The 18,076-nt window shown below is 42.8% G+C and overlaps 1 protein-coding gene across 1 annotated transcript in view; it reads left to right on the top strand.

The window, feature by feature from the left end:
• Positions 1-17,685, top strand: part of POLE2 (DNA polymerase epsilon 2, accessory subunit) — a 36,240-nt gene extending 18,555 nt beyond the window's left edge. Inside the window, exons 11-19 of the mRNA XM_060752714.2 lie at positions 245-417; positions 4,649-4,738; positions 5,131-5,185; positions 6,244-6,303; positions 6,387-6,464; positions 6,616-6,724; positions 11,172-11,348; positions 15,210-15,277; positions 16,902-17,685. Coding sequence (XP_060608697.2) covers positions 245-417; positions 4,649-4,738; positions 5,131-5,185; positions 6,244-6,303; positions 6,387-6,464; positions 6,616-6,724; positions 11,172-11,348; positions 15,210-15,277; positions 16,902-16,920 — 829 coding nt within the window. The 3' untranslated portion in view covers positions 16,921-17,685. The remainder of the gene's footprint in view (positions 1-244; positions 418-4,648; positions 4,739-5,130; positions 5,186-6,243; positions 6,304-6,386; positions 6,465-6,615; positions 6,725-11,171; positions 11,349-15,209; positions 15,278-16,901) is intronic.
• The last annotated feature ends 391 nt before the right edge of the window (positions 17,686-18,076 follow it).

Genomic DNA, 18,076 nt, shown 5'->3' with positions numbered 1-18,076 from the left:
TAACAATACTACCCTCAGCCACAAAAGCAAAGTTTCTGGAGTAGAACAATTAATTTTAAAGGAAGTGCCGCACAATTAAACAAAAAATAACACTTTCAAATCAGGGGTGGATTTTTTTTCCAGATTTTGTTGCATAGTGTAATGAAGGATTGGGATCTTAAATTGTATTTTGAAAGAAGACTTCAACTCCAAGGCTGACCAGAGAGAGCTTCCTTTTCTAACCGTCCCCTGCCCTTCCTTGCAGGGCCTATTATGGAAACACCAACTTCTTTGGAGGCCCTTCCTCGACCTCCGTCAAGGCTTCGGCCAAGCTGAAGCAGCTGGAGGAAGAGAACGAAGACACCATGTTTGTCTTCCTTTCAGACGTTTGGCTGGACCAGGCAGAGGTCTTGGAGAAGCTCCGCATGATGTTTTCAGGTACCTCCATTGATCTGTAAGCTGACTATTGGAAGTTCAGGATGGTTCTGTTCCAAGAAACTGCAACTTTAGAGGAAGTGAAGGGGAAAGGGGTGCCGGATAATCAGTCAGTCAGTAGCCTTTATTTCGGTCAACAAACCATTGGCTAAGTCAAGTGAAAGTAGAACGATGAAATACAACAATTAACAATGAATAACATCACATTTGGCTTATAATTAATAAAAACAAGTATCCCCATTCGCTATCGGATGAATGGCTGTCTATATAATCTAAAACAGGAACTGATTGCAAGTTAATAGTAAGTCTCCCGAGTACTCTTTGTTACACTCAGCCTTTACAGGTTATTCATGAAGCACTTGCGGCTTTTTGCCGCTGCAAACAGAAATTTGGCCACCTGTTCCGTTACCCTTTTATCAAGATCAGACAGTAAATAAGTGCAGTACCCACTTAGGGATCTTCCTGGCCACTTGGTGAGTAGAGGGGATATTAACCTTAGTCTATCATCCTTGTAAATTGTGCAAATAAAAAGTACATGTATTACAGTTTCAATTTTACCCTCCCCGCATGGGCAAACTCTGTGTTCGTAATCAGTCCCTTTGTATCTACCCTCTAGTATGGCTGATTTGAGGGCATTGAATCTGACCCAACTGAAAGCAAGGCGAAATTTTGGAATGTTTAAATTTTCTAAGTATTTGGCACCTCTCAAAGAATTAAATGTTAGGCCTAAACTCAATGGAGAGCATGTGGAGCGCGCCAGAGACATTGAGTCCTGTTTGTCTATGTCACTGATTCATTCCGCTAAGATCTGCATTAACTTTTTATGCTCAAAACTGCTCAATATATTCTCTGAGAGGCCCATCTGCCTGAGTTTCTGATTTAGCGCTTTGATTCGGTGGGATTTAAAGAGGTCTTTTTGAATCAGATATGTATATCCCGCTTCAGGCCCTTTGTGCACCCTCTCCATCCAGTATCCTAGGGCCCTTCTCCAAGCCAGTGATTTGAGTGAGGTTGTTCCTGATTCCAGTCTTAAAACAGCAGATGGAACACAACTGGGGACAGCAAACAGTTTTCTAAGAAACCCTGATTGAACTTGTTCTACTTTAGATGTGAAGCCTGTGATCCATACCGGAATTGCGTATAATAATTGGGCTGTTACCTTTGCTTGGAAGACCTTTGTTGCTGCTGGTATATACTGGCCACCTTTTACTGGTGTAAAAAAAGCGAATTATTGCTTTACTACTGGATAGGGCATTTTGAACTGCCATTTTTGGTGGCATCCCCAGGAACCTGAGGCTTGGAAGGTAACCCCTAGATATTTAAAACTGGAAACTTGTTCAACTAAGTTGTTTCCTATGTACCAGTTATGCCTGGCTCGCTTCTTTGAGAACACCATGATTTTGGTTTTACTATAGTTTATCTTTAGCTGGTTTTTCTCACAGTATTGGTAGAATGCACTCAGCACTCGCTTGAGTCCTACCTTGGTGTAAGATATGAGGGCAGCATCATCTGCATATAACAATAGCGGTATATTGGTGGATGAGATTTTAGGGGGATGTCCATTTGGTAGTGAGACATGGGTGGCTAGATCGTTCAGGAATAGGTTAAACAGAATAGGGGCCAGGATGCACCCCTGGCACACCCCCCTATTTACTGCTATTGGTTTTGAGAGGTTGCCTTGTACTCCACATCTTACTTGTGTTGAAGTGTTTGAATATAAGCTCTTAATTAACCAGAGCAATCTTTTGTCAATTGTGGTCTTCTGTAGTTTTTGCCATAGTAAATTTCTTGGAATAGAGTCGAAGGCAGCTTTTAGATCTATAAACGCGGTAAATAGTCCTTTGTAGGGAGGGGCTTGGTATTTTTCTGCTAGGTGGCTTAACACGATACAATGGTCTATGGTAGACCTCCCGGGTGCCGGATAATGGAAAAGTAGGGTCCAGGAAAGGGAAAAAAAGAACGGGAGAGGGAAATTTTGGCTTCTCATCTTCTCATTTCTGGAATATATTTATTTATTTTATTTATTTACAGCTTTTACATTCCGCCCTTCTCACCCCGCAGGGGACTCAGGGCGGATTACAGTGTACACATATATGGCAAACATTCAATGCCAATTTTTGACATACAACATATACAGACATACACAGAGGCTATTTAACTTTTTCTGGCCGCCAGGAGAGCTGTCGCTTTCCTCGTCCATCTGCGACGCTGATGAAGCACTTCCGCATTCCCCGCATGCTTCCCCGCTGGAATGCTTTGCTGGAGTCTTCTTTATGGCCTCATAAATCAGTTAATTTAGCCTCCCCACACTTATTTTAATGTGGTACCTAATTTTCCTACTTGACAGATGCAACTGTCTTTTGGGTTGCAAAGTCGACAACAGACTACACACAATTGGTTGGAAACCCACTCCAACCCGGGCTGGCTTCGAACTCATGACCTTTTGGTCAGAGTGATCTTAATGCAGCTGACACTCAGCCGGCTGCGCCACAATATCTTCTTCTTTCCACTCTTCATGTGTTTTGTTGCCTCTTTTTCTTCAAAGGTTGTAGGGATAAGTACTCTTCTCCACATAACATTTATATCCAAATTTCCATTTTTTCTTTCTTTCTCAAAATCTTATAAAAAGGGGAGTCAGAGCGGCTTACAAGTAAAATGTAAATACAATATATTATATTATTACCATAGCACAGTATTAATATTATATATTATTATATTGTACTATAACATTATACTTTCTACATAGCATTGTTTATTGGAATGGTTTTTTTCTATGTAATTTTGATGATGTTGTTTGTAGTTTATGTTTTTGGTTTTATTCCACTGTAATATGTTGTCCGGGCTTGGCCCCATGTAAGTTGCTCCGAGTCCTGACTGGGGAGATGGTGGCGGGGTATAAATAAAGATGATGATGATGATTATTATTTTCTATGTTAGTAAGGGTTGTAGATCAGAAGCACCTCTAAAGGCCTTGGCCTAGGACTTGTTTAGCTTTCTGGAGCTTTTCTACTGTGTGCATCTTGTGTCCTTGGTGCACAGTGTTGCAGAGACTTAGTTGGGTAAAATACAATTTGGAGGTGGCCTTGATTCATGGGGAAAAATCTCCTCCTGCACATGTTTTTGTGAATGTGTGTTTGTGTGTCAGAGAGAGAAGTCAAGCAAGCATGCTCTGGGGTGGGTTGTTGTAGACCTTTCGGGCTGTATGACCATGTTCCAGAAGCATTATCTCCTGACGTTTCGCCTGCATCTATGGCAGACATCCTCAGAGGTTGTGAGGTCTGTGGGAAACTAGGAAAATTGGGTTTATATATCCAAAATTTTATATCTATATCTCTCTCTATATATATACATACATATACACACATACATATATATATGTATGAAAAGAAAATTGGGTTTATATATCCCAAATTGTATTTTTATATATATATAATAAAAATTTGGGATATATAAACCCAATTTTCTTTATACACACACACACACACATATATATATATATATAAGAAAAGAAAATTGGGTTTATATATCCCAAATTTTATATCTATATCTCTCTCTCTATATATATATACACATACATACACACACACACACACACACATATATATGTATGAAAAGAAAATTGGGTTTATATATCCCAAATTTTATTTTATATATATATATATATATATATAAAAATTTGGGATATATAAACCCAATTTTCTTTATACACACACACACACACACACACACACACATATATATATAAGAAAAGAAAATTGGGTTTATATATCCCAAATTTATATATATATATATATATATATATATATATATATATATATAAATTTGGGATATATAAACCCAATTTTCTTTTCTTATATATATATACACACACACACACACCAATTTTCCTAGCTTCCATCAGACCTCACAAACTCAGAGGATGCCTGTCATAGCTGCAGGCAAAACATCAGGAGATAATGCTTCTGGAACATGGCCATACGGCCCGGAAAACTCACAGCATGGCAGTATTCCTATTTGTTGTTATTTTATGGGTAGAAAGAAGGGGGAGAGAAAGAACATTGGCGTCAGACAGCCCGGAAAACTCACAACAACCCAGTGATTCCAGCCATGAAAGCCTTTGAGAATACAAGGCTCTGGGGTTCTTATACTTGAATGTTTGCATGTCACTCGTAAGGCAGATAGCCGGCTTCCATGCAAACCAAATTGGAGTAACGGCCTTTGTTTCGCCATCCAGGTTACTCCGCTGTCCCTCCAACGTGTTTTTTCTTCTGCGGCAACTTCTCCTCGGCCCCTTATGGGAAGAACCAGATCCAGTCACTGAAAGGTACTTGAGCTCAATCACTTGTGTTTTGGTTTCTGAATTAATCCTGCATCGGTCACTATTTTCCTGTTATTTAGCGTTTGTGAACCACTATAGCAGACACGGGAAAACTTGGGCCCTCCGGGTGTTTTGGACTTCAACTCCCATAATTCCTAACAGCCGGTAGGCTGTTAGGAATTGTGGGAGTTGAAGTCCAAAACACCCGGAGGGCCCAAGTTGGCCCATGCCTGGTTTAGAAGCTTAACCTTATAACAAAGGAGACTAAAACATAATACAAGCAGCTCTGCACCACTGTTTTTTAGTGTCAAATGTTTGACATTCCTGTGGATGAAACGAGAAACAATTATACTGTTTCACAGGCATTTTTTGTTTTGTTTTTACTGTTTCCCCTCCAGGTTCTTTGAAAGCCCTTGCAGATATAATCTGTGAGTTCCCCAGTATACACGAGAGGTACGTGCTGCGTTATTATTTGCTCAACGAAACATTAATACAACAGATGTTGTTTACATTGGTGTGTTAGAAAATACTGCACTCAGGAGAATATTGGGTGGACTTTGAACCTGCTTTGAGTCCCAAAAGTATGGGCATGGAATATATTCTTTGGGCCTGCATCTTACAAATCTGCAAGGAATTAAGAAATTATCCTGTGTTTAAAATCAGAATATTTTCTACTATAGGTGCTCTGTGTTTATCCCAAAAAAAGAGGAAAAAAGAAAATTAGAAACAAACTATTGTCGAAGGCTTTCATGGCCGGTTGTTGTAGTTTTTTTCAGGCTATATGGCCATGGTCTAGAGGCATTCTCTCCTGACGTTTTGCCTGCATCTATGGCAAGCATCCTCAGAGATAGTGAGGTCTGTTGGAACTAGGAAAATTGGGTTTTATATATCTGTGGAATGACCAGGGTGGGGCAAAGGAGTCGTTGTCTGCTGGAGCTAGGTGTGAATGTTTCAACTGACCACCTTGATTAGCATTTGATGGCCTGGCAGTGCCTGGGGCGATCTTTTGTTGAGAGGTGATTACATGTGCCTGATGGAAATCCACAAGAAGCATGTGGACAATTTCAAGAGAAAGGAGGAAACCATGAAAATGAACAAAATCTGGCTACCAGTATTAAAAAACTCTAAAATTACAACAGCAAAACAACAGAGAGGAAACAATTAGCCACATCTAATCACCTCTCAACAAAAGATTGCCCAAAATACCTTTGAGGTCTTAGGTTGACCTCTCCTCACTTTGCAAAATATAATTCTTAAGAGGTAATCATAACTCATCAAAGTGAACAACATCACTCCCTCTGAGGATGCTTGCCATAGATGCAGGCGAAACGTCAGGAGAAATGCCTCTAGAACATGGCTCTATAGCCTGAAAAAACCCACAAGAACCTAGTGATTCCAGCCATGAAAGCCTTCGACAATACATTATTACATTTTACCATTGGCTGTGCCGGAGCTTCTGCTTTAACCCATCTGTTGTCCTAACCTTGGTTTCTGCATTCATCCCTTTACAGCAGTCGATTTGTGTTCGTTCCTGGCTCTGAAGATCCCGGCCCAGGCTCCATCTTGCCCAGGTAGGTTCGTAGCAGTTACAGGTGCAGGCTCTGCTACTGAATGTGGTGCTATTTGCAAATGCTTGTCTGGCGTTCCTTTCCAGGCCTCCCCTCACAGAGAGCATCACCCAGGAATTTCGGCAGCAGGTGCCATGTTCAGTTTTCACAACAAACCCTTGCAGGTAAACGTCCCGATTTCATACCTGGGAGTTGCCGAGGCCTGTGGTGTCCCATTTGTGCGGGACTGGTCTTCTGGGAGGGGTTTGCACACATTCCTGTTGATGCTGGCTGCATCTCCTGGGTGCTCATCCTAGAACTGTTTCTTCCTCTCAGGATCCAGTACTGCACACAGGAAATAATCATCTTCCGAGAAGACTTGGTAAACAAGATGTGCCGGAACTGTGTCCGGTTTCCTAGCAGCAACTTGGATATTCCTAATCATGTGAGAAACATCCTCTTACATTTTGTTAGCCTACTTTTTTTTACAATTAGGCACAGTGCAGTTTTTCCCTTTCCTTTCCTGTATGCAAAATTGTTTCGAGAGAGCCAAAGAGGGAAGGAAATTGGAACGACTCTTATCTCTAGCTACAAACCTTATATGTACATAGAATGTCAAACTTTCTACACATTTTCATAGAATCATAGAATCAAAGAGTTGGAAGAGACCTCATGAGCCATCCAGTCCAACCCCATTCTGCCAAGAAGCAGGAATATTGCATTCAAATCACCCCTGACAGATGGCCATCCAGCCTCTGCTTAAAAGCTTCCAAAGAAGGAGCCTCCACCACACTCCGGGGCAGAGAGTTCCACTGCTGAACGGCTCTCACAGTCAGGAAGTTCTTCCTCATGTTCAGGTGGAATCTCCTTTCTTGTAGTTTGAAGCCATTGTTCCATTGTGTCCTAGTCTCCAAGGAAGCAGAAAACAAGCTTGCTCCCTCCTCCTCCCTGTGGCTTCCTCTCACATATTTATACATGGCTATCATATCTCCTCTCAGCCTTCTCTTCTTCAGGCTAAACATGCCCAGTTCCCTAAGCCGCTCCTCATAGGGCTTGTTCTCCAGATCCTTGATCATTTTAGTCGCCCTCCTCTGGACACATTCCAGCTTGTCAATATCTCTCTTGAATTGTGGTGCCCAGAATTGGACACAATATTCCAGGTAAAGTGGTCTAACCAAAGCAGAATAGAGCATGGGGAGCATGACTTCCCTAGATCTAGACACTATGCTCCTATTGATGCAGGCCAACATCCCATTGGCTTTTATTGCCGCCACATCACATTGTTGGCTCATGTTTAACTTGTTGTCCACGAGGACTCCAAGATCTTTTTCACACGTACTGCTCTCGAGCCAGGCATTGTCCCCCATTCTGTCTCTTTGCATTTCATTTTTTCTGCCAAAGTGGAGAAAATTAATTTATATTCTCTCGTTGTGTGCCTCCTCCCAAGTCATTCCCAATGTAAATGCATCCCTAGGACAAACCGATGACAGGGTTTTCTTGGTAAGGTTTTGTTTAGAAGGGATTTGCTATTGCCTTCCTCTCAGGCTGAGGAAATGTTTCAGTGACGGAGTGCAGGATTCAAACCCGAACAAATTTGTTTATACAGTGTTCCCTCACTTATTGCAGGGTTACATTCCAGGACCTCCCGCAATAAGTGAAAAACCACGATGTAGGGACGCTATATTTATTATAATACTAGCCGTCCCCTGCCACGCGTTGCTGTGGCCCACTCTGGTAGTCATGGGGTTTCTGTGTGGGAGGTTTGGCCCAATTCTATTGTTGGTGAGGTTCAGAATGCTCTGTGATTGTAGGTGAACTACAAATTTTAGCAATTACAATTCCCAAATGTCAAGATTCTATTTTCCCCAAACTCCACCAGTGTTCACATTTGGGCATATTGAGTATTCATGTAGAGTTTGGTCCAGATCCACAGTGCTCTCTGGATGTAGGTGAACTACAACTCCAAAACCAAAGGACACTGCCCATCAAACCCTTCCAGTATTTTCTGTTGGTCATGGAAGAACTGTGTGCCAAGTTTGGTTCAATTCCACTGTTGGTAGAGTTCAGAATGCTCTTTGATTGCAGGGGAACTATAAATCCCAGCAACTACAACACTGTATTTTGCTTCCATGCTGGGCTTCTTTCTCATGCAGATAAACAGCTTCGCTCTCACAGAGCCTCCTCTCACACCGAAGTTACACAGGAGCTTCACACAGTTGCTTTACACACAGCAGCCTTCACACTGGAGCTTCTCTTACTGAAGTTTTTCACACCAGGGCTTCTCACACTGAGGCCTACCTCACACTGAAGCCTTTCTCCCACTGAGGCCTCTCTCACTGAAGGCCTCTCTCACGAGGCCTCTCTCACTGAAGTCTGCTAACACTGAGGGCTCCCTCAGACTGAGGGCTACTAAGCTGCAAGCACCCCTTCTTATATAAACAACTTAGCTCTCACAGAGCCTCCTCTCACACTGAAGTTACACAGGAGCTTCACACAATTGCTTTACATAAAGCATCCTTCACACTGGAGCTTCTCTCACTGAAGCTTTTCACACCAGGGTTTTTCAGACTGAGGCGTACCTCACACTGAGGTGTTTCTCCCACTGAGGCCTCTCTCACTGAGGTCTGCTAACACTGAGGGCTCCCTCAGACTGAGGGCTACTAAGCTACAAGCACCCCTTCTTATATAAACAGCTTTGCTTTCACAGAGCCTCCTCTCACACTGAAGTTACACAGGAGCTTTACACACAGGAGCTTTACACACAGCAGCCTTCACACTGGAGCTTCTCTCCCTGAAGGTTTTTACACCAGGGCTTCTCACACCGAGGCCTAGCTCACACTGAGGCCTTTCTCCCACTGAGGCCTCTCTCACTGAGGTCTGCTAACACTGAGGGCTCCCTCAGACTGAGGGCTACTAAGCTACAAGCACCCCTTCTTATATAAACAGCTTCGCTCTCACAGAGCTTCCTCTCACACCAAAGTTACACAGGAGCTTCACACAGTTGCTTTACACACAGCAGCCTTCACACTGGAGCTTCTCTCACTGAAGCTTTTCACACCAGGGTTTTTCAGACCAAGGCATACCTCACACTGAGGTCTTTCTCCCACTGAGGCCTCTCTCACTGAGGTCTGCTAACACTGAGGGCTCCCTCAGACTGAGGGTTACTAAGCTACAAGCACCCTTTCTTATATAAACAGCTTCGCTCTCACAGAGCCTCCTCTCACACCGAAGTTACACAGGAGCTTCACACAGTCGCTTTACACACAGCAGCCTTCACACTGGAGCTTCTCTCACTGAAGCTTTTTACCCCAGGGCTTCTCACACCAAGGCCTACCTCACACTGAGGCCTTTCTACCACTGAGGCCTCTCTCCCACTGAGGCCCCTCTCACTGTGGGCTCCCTCAGACTGAGGGCTACTAAGCTACAAGCACCCCTTCTTATATAAACAGCTTCGCTCTCACAGAGCCTTCTCTCACACCGGTTACACAGGAGCTTCACACAGTTGCTTTACACACAGCAGCCTTCACACTGGAGCTTTTCACACCAGGTTTTTTCAGACCAAGGTGTACCTCACACTGAGGTCTTTCTCCCACTGAGGCCTCTCTCACTGAGGTCTGCTAACACTGAGGGCTCCCTCAGACTGGGGGCTACTAAGCTACAAGCACCCCTTCTTATATAAACAGCTTTGCTTTCACAGAGCCTCCTCTCACACCGAAGTTACACAGGAGCTTCACACAGTTGCTTTACACACAGCAGCCTTCCCACTGGAGCTTCTCTCACTGAAGCTTTTCACACCAGGGCTTTTCGGACTGAGGCCTTTCTCCCACTGAGGTCTGCTAACACTGAGGGCTCCCTCAGACTGAGGGCTACTAAGCTACAATCACCTCTTATAGGAACAGCTTCGCTCTCACAGAGCCTCCTCTCACACCAAAGTTACATGGGAGCTTCACAGAGTCACTTTACACACAGCAGCCTTCACACTGGAGCTTCCCTCACTGAAGCTTTTTACACCAGGGCTTCTCACACTGAGGCCTACCTCATACTGAGGCCTTTCTCCCACTGAGGTCTCTCTCCCACTGAGGCCTCTCACACTGAGGGCTCCCTCAGACTGAGGGCTACTAAGCTACTTACTTACTTAGGCGATCCCTCGTTGGACGAGTAAGATGGTCTTCCATCATGGGTTTCCCTGTGGGTCCGTATGTGGCTGTGGAGCCCTATTCTTGCTCTGCATCTTCTTCTGCAGTGAGGGCATTGGTTTCCAGGTGGAAGGCGGTCCCGGTCGGGGTTGGCTTGACGCGCCTTCCTCCTGGCACGTTTCTCTCTTTCACCCTCCACTCGTGCCTCCTCAAATTCTGCAGCACTGCTGGTCACAGCTGCCCTCCAGCTGGAGCGCTCAAGGGCCAGGGCTTCCCAGTTCTCAGTGTCTATGCCAGAGTTTTTAAGGTTGGCTTTGAGCCCATCTTTAAATCTCTTTTCCTGTCCACCAACGTTCCGTTTTCCGTTCTTAAGTTTGGAGTAGAGCAACTACAAGCACCCCTTCTTATATAAAACTGCGGCTTTTGCTGGGTCATTGTATTCATTTAACCCTTTCAGTGCTTGACTCATATTTTTATAATTAAAATACCTAGTTAATGTTTTATATTTTCGCCTGAGAGCTGAGAACAGCGGTATACAAATAAAGTAAAGTAAATAAATATTTCTGACAGTGATGTATATATATTTTAAGGGGAGAAAAAATGTACTTGGACCCTCCCTCCAGGTGTTTTGGACTTCCTAAGAGCCAAAGTCCAAAACACATGGAGAGTGGGCCAAGGTTGGCCCATGCCTGGCTTAGGCAAACACACAAGAGTAGGAGAGATGGGAGCCAAATGCGACTGTCCTTTGCCTTGCAGTTTGTCAAGACGGTGTTGTCCCAGGGCCACCTGAGCCCCTTGCCTCTGAGCGTCAGCCCCGTCTTCTGGGCCTACGACTACACCTTACGGACCTATCCTCTGCCGGATGTGATCGTCTTCGCCGACAAATACGACCCGTTCACAGTGACAAACACCGAGTGCCTTTGTATAAATCCCGTAAGGAGACACCTTTGATTGAATTCACACAATTTTTGTTCCTGGGTTAATGTCATTTTCTAGTTATTCTGTCATACAAATATGGGAAAGGTTTTTTAAACTGCACAAACTTTGTTCTTGCGGGAGGGACTTCATCCTGCTATAGTTCATTTTGCAATAGTTTTTCAATGAAGACTTATCATAGAGTCTCAACCAATTCAACATAGTTTGTGCCACAAAAACAGTGACGTTTCTAGAGTATAACAACTACTTTCATAGTAAGGACCACACAATTAAACAGGAAATAACACTTTCAAACCAGGAACAGAACATTTTTTCTTCAAATTCTGCAACATAGTGCTATCTTCTGTTGCTGCTGTGAGGATCCCATGAGTGGCAGAAACCAGTAGCCAACCCTTCAGGTCTTTTCCTAAACTTCTTCCCTTTGTCTTGACTGAAATTAACCCTTCACTCCTCTCCAGACCTTTAATTTTCTTGGGCTTGCTTCCTGTCAGAGAGGTGTGCAAACAGAAATCCAATACATTTATTTATTTATTTACTTACGATATTTATATGCCGCCCTTCTCACCCGGAAGGGGACTCAGAGCGGCTTACAAGTAATATGTAAATACAATATATTGTATTATTAGCATAGCGCAATATTAGTATTATATATTACTACTAGCCGTCCCCTGCCACGCATTGCTGTGGCCCACATGGGGGTTCTATGTGGGAGGTTTGGCCCAATTCTATTGTTGGTGGGGTTCAGAATGCTCTGTGATTGTAGGTGAACTATAAATCCCAGTAACTACAACTCCCAAATGTCAATGTCTATTTCCCCCAAACTCCATCTGTGTTTATATTGGGGCATATTGAGTATTTGTGCCAAGTTTGGTCCAGATCCATCATTGTTTGAGTCCACAGTGCTCTCTGGATGTAGGTGAACTACAACTCCCAAACTCAAGGTCGATGCCCACCAAACCCTTCCAGTATTTTCTCTTTGCCATGGGAGTTCTGTGTGCCAAGTTTGGTTCAATTCCATCATTGATGGATTTCAGAATGCTCTTTGATTGTAGGTGAACTATAAATCCCAGCAACTACAACTCCCAAATGACAAAATCATTTTTTGAGTGATGGTCACTCCTTGTGTTGTGAGACGTTTTGTTGCCAAATTTGGTGTGATTTCGTTCATTGGTTCTTTTGTTTTTAAGGTACTCATTATGCACAGAACATTTATATATATATAGGTATTGTGCTATATTATTATACTGTAATATTATTACTAATATATATAATTATAATATTTTTATAAATACACGCCTTTTGTATGTATTTTTTTAAAAACTTGTGCATGCTGGTATTCCCTGTGTTCCTTGGGAATGACTCAGAATACCAGAGTCGGAAGAGACCGCAAGAGCCATCTGCTCCACATTCTTCTATCATGCAGAAATATACAATACAGGCCCTCTCAACAGATGACCATCCAGCCTCTGCTTAAAATCCTCCAGGGAAAGAGACTCCATTGGACTCTTGGGCAGCAGAAGATTCCACTTGTCAAGAGCCTTTCACTGTCACGAAGTTCTTCCTAATGTTCAAGTGGAATCTCTTTTCCTGCAATTTGAACCCATCCTCCATTTTTGCATTTCATTCTTTCTCAGTGTAGTACCATACATTTCCTCTGTTTGCACTCATTAGCTGCCCCTCGTGACAATTTCACATCTATGGAGAACTGGGGATGGTTTGTGTTTCTGTTTCACCTCCATGGGGTGTTGCATTTCAAAGAGAGACCTCTCAGTGTTGACATTAATTCACATTCAGTCACATAAGCTGCTCCCAGCAAGATATTACAAATAACCATGCAATAATACACTTTTTTTGTACACAGTTTTGCTTCGTGGCACACAGGAAATAAAAGCAAGACATTACCAGGCTCTAGTAGATTATTTATTCATTTATTTACAACATTTATATGCCACCGTTCACACCCCGAAGGGGACTCAGAGCGGCTTACAAGATATATATACATACAATATATTATATTATTACCATAGTATATTAGTATTATATGGCCATCAGACTGGAAAAAATCAACTTATATCCCCATACCAAAAAAGGGAAATGCGAAAGACTGCACCAACTTCCGTACAGTGGCCCTTATCTCTCATGCCAGTAAGGTAATGCTCAAGATCCTGCAAGGAAGACTCCAGCAAGACATGGAGCGAGAGTTGCCAGATGTTCAAGCTGGGTTTAGAAAAAAGGCAGAGGAACCAGAGACCAGATTGCCAATATCCGGATGCTGGATAATGGAGAAAGGCAGGGAGTTTCAGAAAAACATCTACTTCTGCTTCATTGACTATTCTAAAGCCTTTGACTGTGTGGATCATCATAAATGGTGGCAAGTTCTTGGTGGGATGGGCATCCCAAGCCCCCTTCCCTCTCTCCTGAGGAATCTGGACAAGGACCAAGGAGCCACAGTCAGAACTGACCACGGAACAGGAGACGGGTTCAAGATTGGGAAAGGCGTCCGGCAAGGCTGCATACTCTCACCCAACCTTTTTAACTTGTATGCAGAACACATCATGCGAGGATGTGCGGGGCTTGAGGAACGCAAAGCTGGGGTGAAAATTGCTGGAAGAAACATTAACAACCTCAGATATGCAGATGACACCACTCTGATGGCCGAAAGCGAGGAGGAGCTGAGGAGCCTTCTAATCAAGGTGAAAGAAGAAAGCGCAAAAGCCGGGTTGCAGCTAAACGTCAAAAAAACCAAGATTATGGCAACAAGAATGATTGACAACTGGAAAATAGAGGGAGAAAATGTGGAGGCCGTGACAGACTTTGTATTTCTAGGCGCAAAGATGAGTGCAGATGCAGACTGTGGCCAGGAAATCAGAAGACGCTTCCTTCTTGGGAGGAGAGCAATGTCCAATCTCGATAAAATAGTGAAGAGTAGAGACATCAGACTGGCAACAAAGATCCATTGCCTAGTCCAAGCCATGGTCTTCCCTGTAGTCACCTACAGATGTGAGAGCGGGACCTTAGGGAAGGCCGAGCGAAGGAAGAGAGATGCTTTTGAGCTGTGGTGCTGGAGGAATGTTCTGAGAGTGCCTTGGACTGCGAGAAGATCCAACCAGTCCATCCTCCAGGAAATAAATCCCAACTGCTCACTGGAGGGAAGGAGACTAGAGACAAAGTTGAAGTCCTTTGGCCACATCATGAGGAGACAGCAAAGCCTAGAGAAGGGAATGATGCTGGGGAAAGTGGAAGGAAAAAGGAAGAGGGGCCGACCAAGGGCAAGATGGATGGATGGCATCCTTGAAGTGACTGGACTGACCTTGAGGGAGCTGGGGGTGGTGACGGCCGACAGTGAGCTCTGGCGTGGGCTGGTCCATGAGGTCACGAAGAGTCGGAGACGACTGAACGAATGAACAACAACAACAACATATTACTATATTGTACTATGCCATTATACTGTGATATTATTAGTAATATTACATGTAATAATAATATCATATTGTTATTATGATGTTTTGTGTTCATATGTTTTGGACTTTGTTGTGCCTCGCCTTGAGCCATCAGAAGAGGCAGGTAATACATTAAATACATAAAGATTACTATAACAGTCCTGACTGCAGGTTCTGTAGGTGCCCCAGTCCCCCCGGCGTTTGTTTATATAGCTAGTTAACACCATTTAAGCAATGTCAACTTTGCATTTAACTGCACTATTCTTGAAAACAGCACTTCCAGGTGATACTCAAAGGTGTCTGATGTAAATAAATACTTGAAAATAGTTATGCGATGAATGACATCTGCTTGAGAAAAAATGATAACAGATTTTGAAAGTGGAATTATTTATTTCTTTTTTCTCTCCATTCATACTAGGGATCTTTTCCAAAGAGCGGCTTTTCGTTTAAAGTATACTACCCATCAAACAAAACAGTTGAAGACAGGTAAGATCTTGTTTTTTTGCTTTCAAATAATAATAAATAATAATTACAAATCTTTATTTATATTCCTCATTTCTCCCTAACAGAACCCAAAGCGGTTCACAACATAATACAATACAAACCAAAGCATATTTAACATAAAATACAAGAGAAAAATCATACAAGGCATAATAACATCCAGAAATAAGATATAAATTAATATTAAGCATTAAAAACATTTTAAACCAATTACAGTTATTGGAGCCCCCAGTGGTGCAGTGGGTAAAACTGCTGAGCTGCTGAACTTGCTGACCAAAAGGTTGCCAGTTCGAATCCAGGGAGTGGGGTGAGCTCCTACTGTTAGCCCTAGCTCCTGCCAACCTAGCACATGCAAATGTGAGTAGATCAATAGATACTGCTCTGGCGGGAAGGTAACGGCGCCCCATGCAGTCATGCTGGCCACATGACCTTGGAGGTGTCTACGGACAACGCCAGCTCTTCAGCCTAGAAATGAGCACCACACTCCAGAGTCAGACACAACTGGAGTTAATGTCAAGGGAAAACTTTTACCTTTTATCTACAATTATTGTGAAGACTCATCACGAATGCCTGAGTGTTTCCAAGCTTCTCCTTTTAAATACAAAAGGCCATTTATTTATTTATTAACCTTTTGGTCAACAAGTTCAGCCATAATAATATCATTTATTTGTTTATTGTGTCATCAGCAACCAGACATTTGTATTACATTTTTAACAAAAACAGACAGACAGACAGACAGACAGACACAGATTTTGCAAACTTGGTAGTTGATTAAATGCCCTTTGTCCAGTATCTGGCCACTTGGAGTGCCTCTGGTGTTGCCTCAAGGAGGTCCTCCCTGGTGCATGTGGCAGGGCTCAGGGTGCATTGCAGCAGGTGGTCAGTGGTTGGCTCTTCTCCACACTCGCATGTCGTAGATTCCACTTTGTGGCCCCATTTCTTAAGATTGGTTCTGCATCTCGTGGTGCCAGAGCGCAGTCTATTCAGCACCTTCCAAGTTGCCCAGTTTTCCGTGTTCCCAGAGGGGAGTCTCTCATTTGGTATCAGCCATTGGTTGAGGTTCTGGGTTTGAGCCTGCCACTTTTGGACTCTTGCTTGCTGAGGTGTTCCAGCGAGTGTCTCTGTAGATCTTAGAAAACTATTTCTTGATTTAAGTCGTTGACGTGCTGGCTGATACCCAAACAAGGGATGAGCTGGAGATGTCTCTGCCTTGGTCCTTTCACTATTGTTGCTACTCCCCGGCAGATGTCAGGTGGTGCAATACCAGCTAAACAGTGTAATTTCCCAGATAAGTGATACCTATTGATCTACACATATTTGCACATTTTCAAACTGCTAGATTGGCAGAAGCTGAGGCTAATAGCAGGAGCTTACCTCGTTGCCCGGATTCAAACTGCCAACCTTTTGGTCGGCAAGTTCAGCCATAATAATATTACAGTATATTATTAATAATAATACATTAATAATAATAATAATAATCTCCTTTGAAGTGGTTAGTCCTATTCCCTAACTTTTAGTTAAGCACCAAGGAGATGGGGATATAAATTGGTTTTGAGGAAACATGTATGTAGTTCCTGCAACTTTAAAATTACTTTTAATTATTTTTCAGCAAACTTCAGGGTCTTTGAAGCCAAGGAGGAGCAAATCAACGTCCTGGTTTTGATACTATTTGAGCTCTGCTTCTGTGGATGACAAATTACTACAACATGTAGATTCTTTGAAGGGTGCAAATCCTCAAATAAAAGGTATGAAATAAGGATGCAGTGTATTTGCATCCTGGGAATTGAAGATCCTACAGAAGACCAAGATCTCAATGGATTTCCATTTAAGCCGAAAAGGAGAAGCCCTGGAAGAATGGGATTTCAGGCGTCTTTCTTCTCATCTGCCTTCAAGCATCATTGAAATGAATAGCATCGCAAGCTACACAAATTTGGTTTGAAACCTGGGAGAGAAATGGGAGTAGATGGAATGAATGGAAGAGATAAGAAAGGGGATTGAGACTGAATTCCTTGCTCCTGCAGAGGCTCATGTGTTTCCTCTTTAGTCTCCTATGCAGAAGTCTGTAGTCCATTATGGCTACTACTGTGATTGGCCACCCATACACCATCCAAACTGCCATGTTATAGCAGTTTCACACCACTTTTAACTGCCGTGGCTCTGTCTCGAGATTTGAAGCTTGTGACATCAGAGCTCTCCCACACAAAAGGGTAAATGTTTCACAAAACTACAACTCCCAGCATTCCACAGCACTGGACTACAACAGTGAATGTAGTGCCATAACTTTCAGTTAAATCAGAGTAAATTCATGTTCTTAATTTATAAATTTGATATATATTTTTTTCAGTGTATGTACAATGTTTTATGTAACAATTCCAATAAAGTGTTTAGTTTAATGGTTTGGAATGGTGGTTTTTTAACATTTCAAATAGCAGTTGGCTCCCAAGTCTTTAATATGTCACCTGATCTGTCACCGGCTAAACTAAATTCCCTAAAAACGAGCACATTTGAGGAAGCTGCACATTTAAGAAAGAATGCAAGATACTCCACAATGAAGTTCAACAGGGAAAAATGAAAGATACTCCACTTGGGTAGAAAAAACGAAATGCAAAGATATAGAATGGGGATGCCTGGCTCGAGAGCAGTACGTGTGAAAAAGATCTTGGAGTCCTCGTGGACAACAAGTTAAACATGAGCCAACAATGTGATGTGATGGCAAAAAAAGCCAATGGGATTTTGGCATGCATCAAGAGGAGCATAGTGTCTAGATCTAGGGAAGTCATGCTC

This window comes from Anolis sagrei, chromosome 1 (assembly GCF_037176765.1).
Source record: "Anolis sagrei isolate rAnoSag1 chromosome 1, rAnoSag1.mat, whole genome shotgun sequence".
Lineage (NCBI taxonomy): Eukaryota > Metazoa > Chordata > Lepidosauria > Squamata > Dactyloidae > Anolis > Anolis sagrei.
This window is presented reverse-complemented; position numbering and strand designations above follow the sequence as displayed.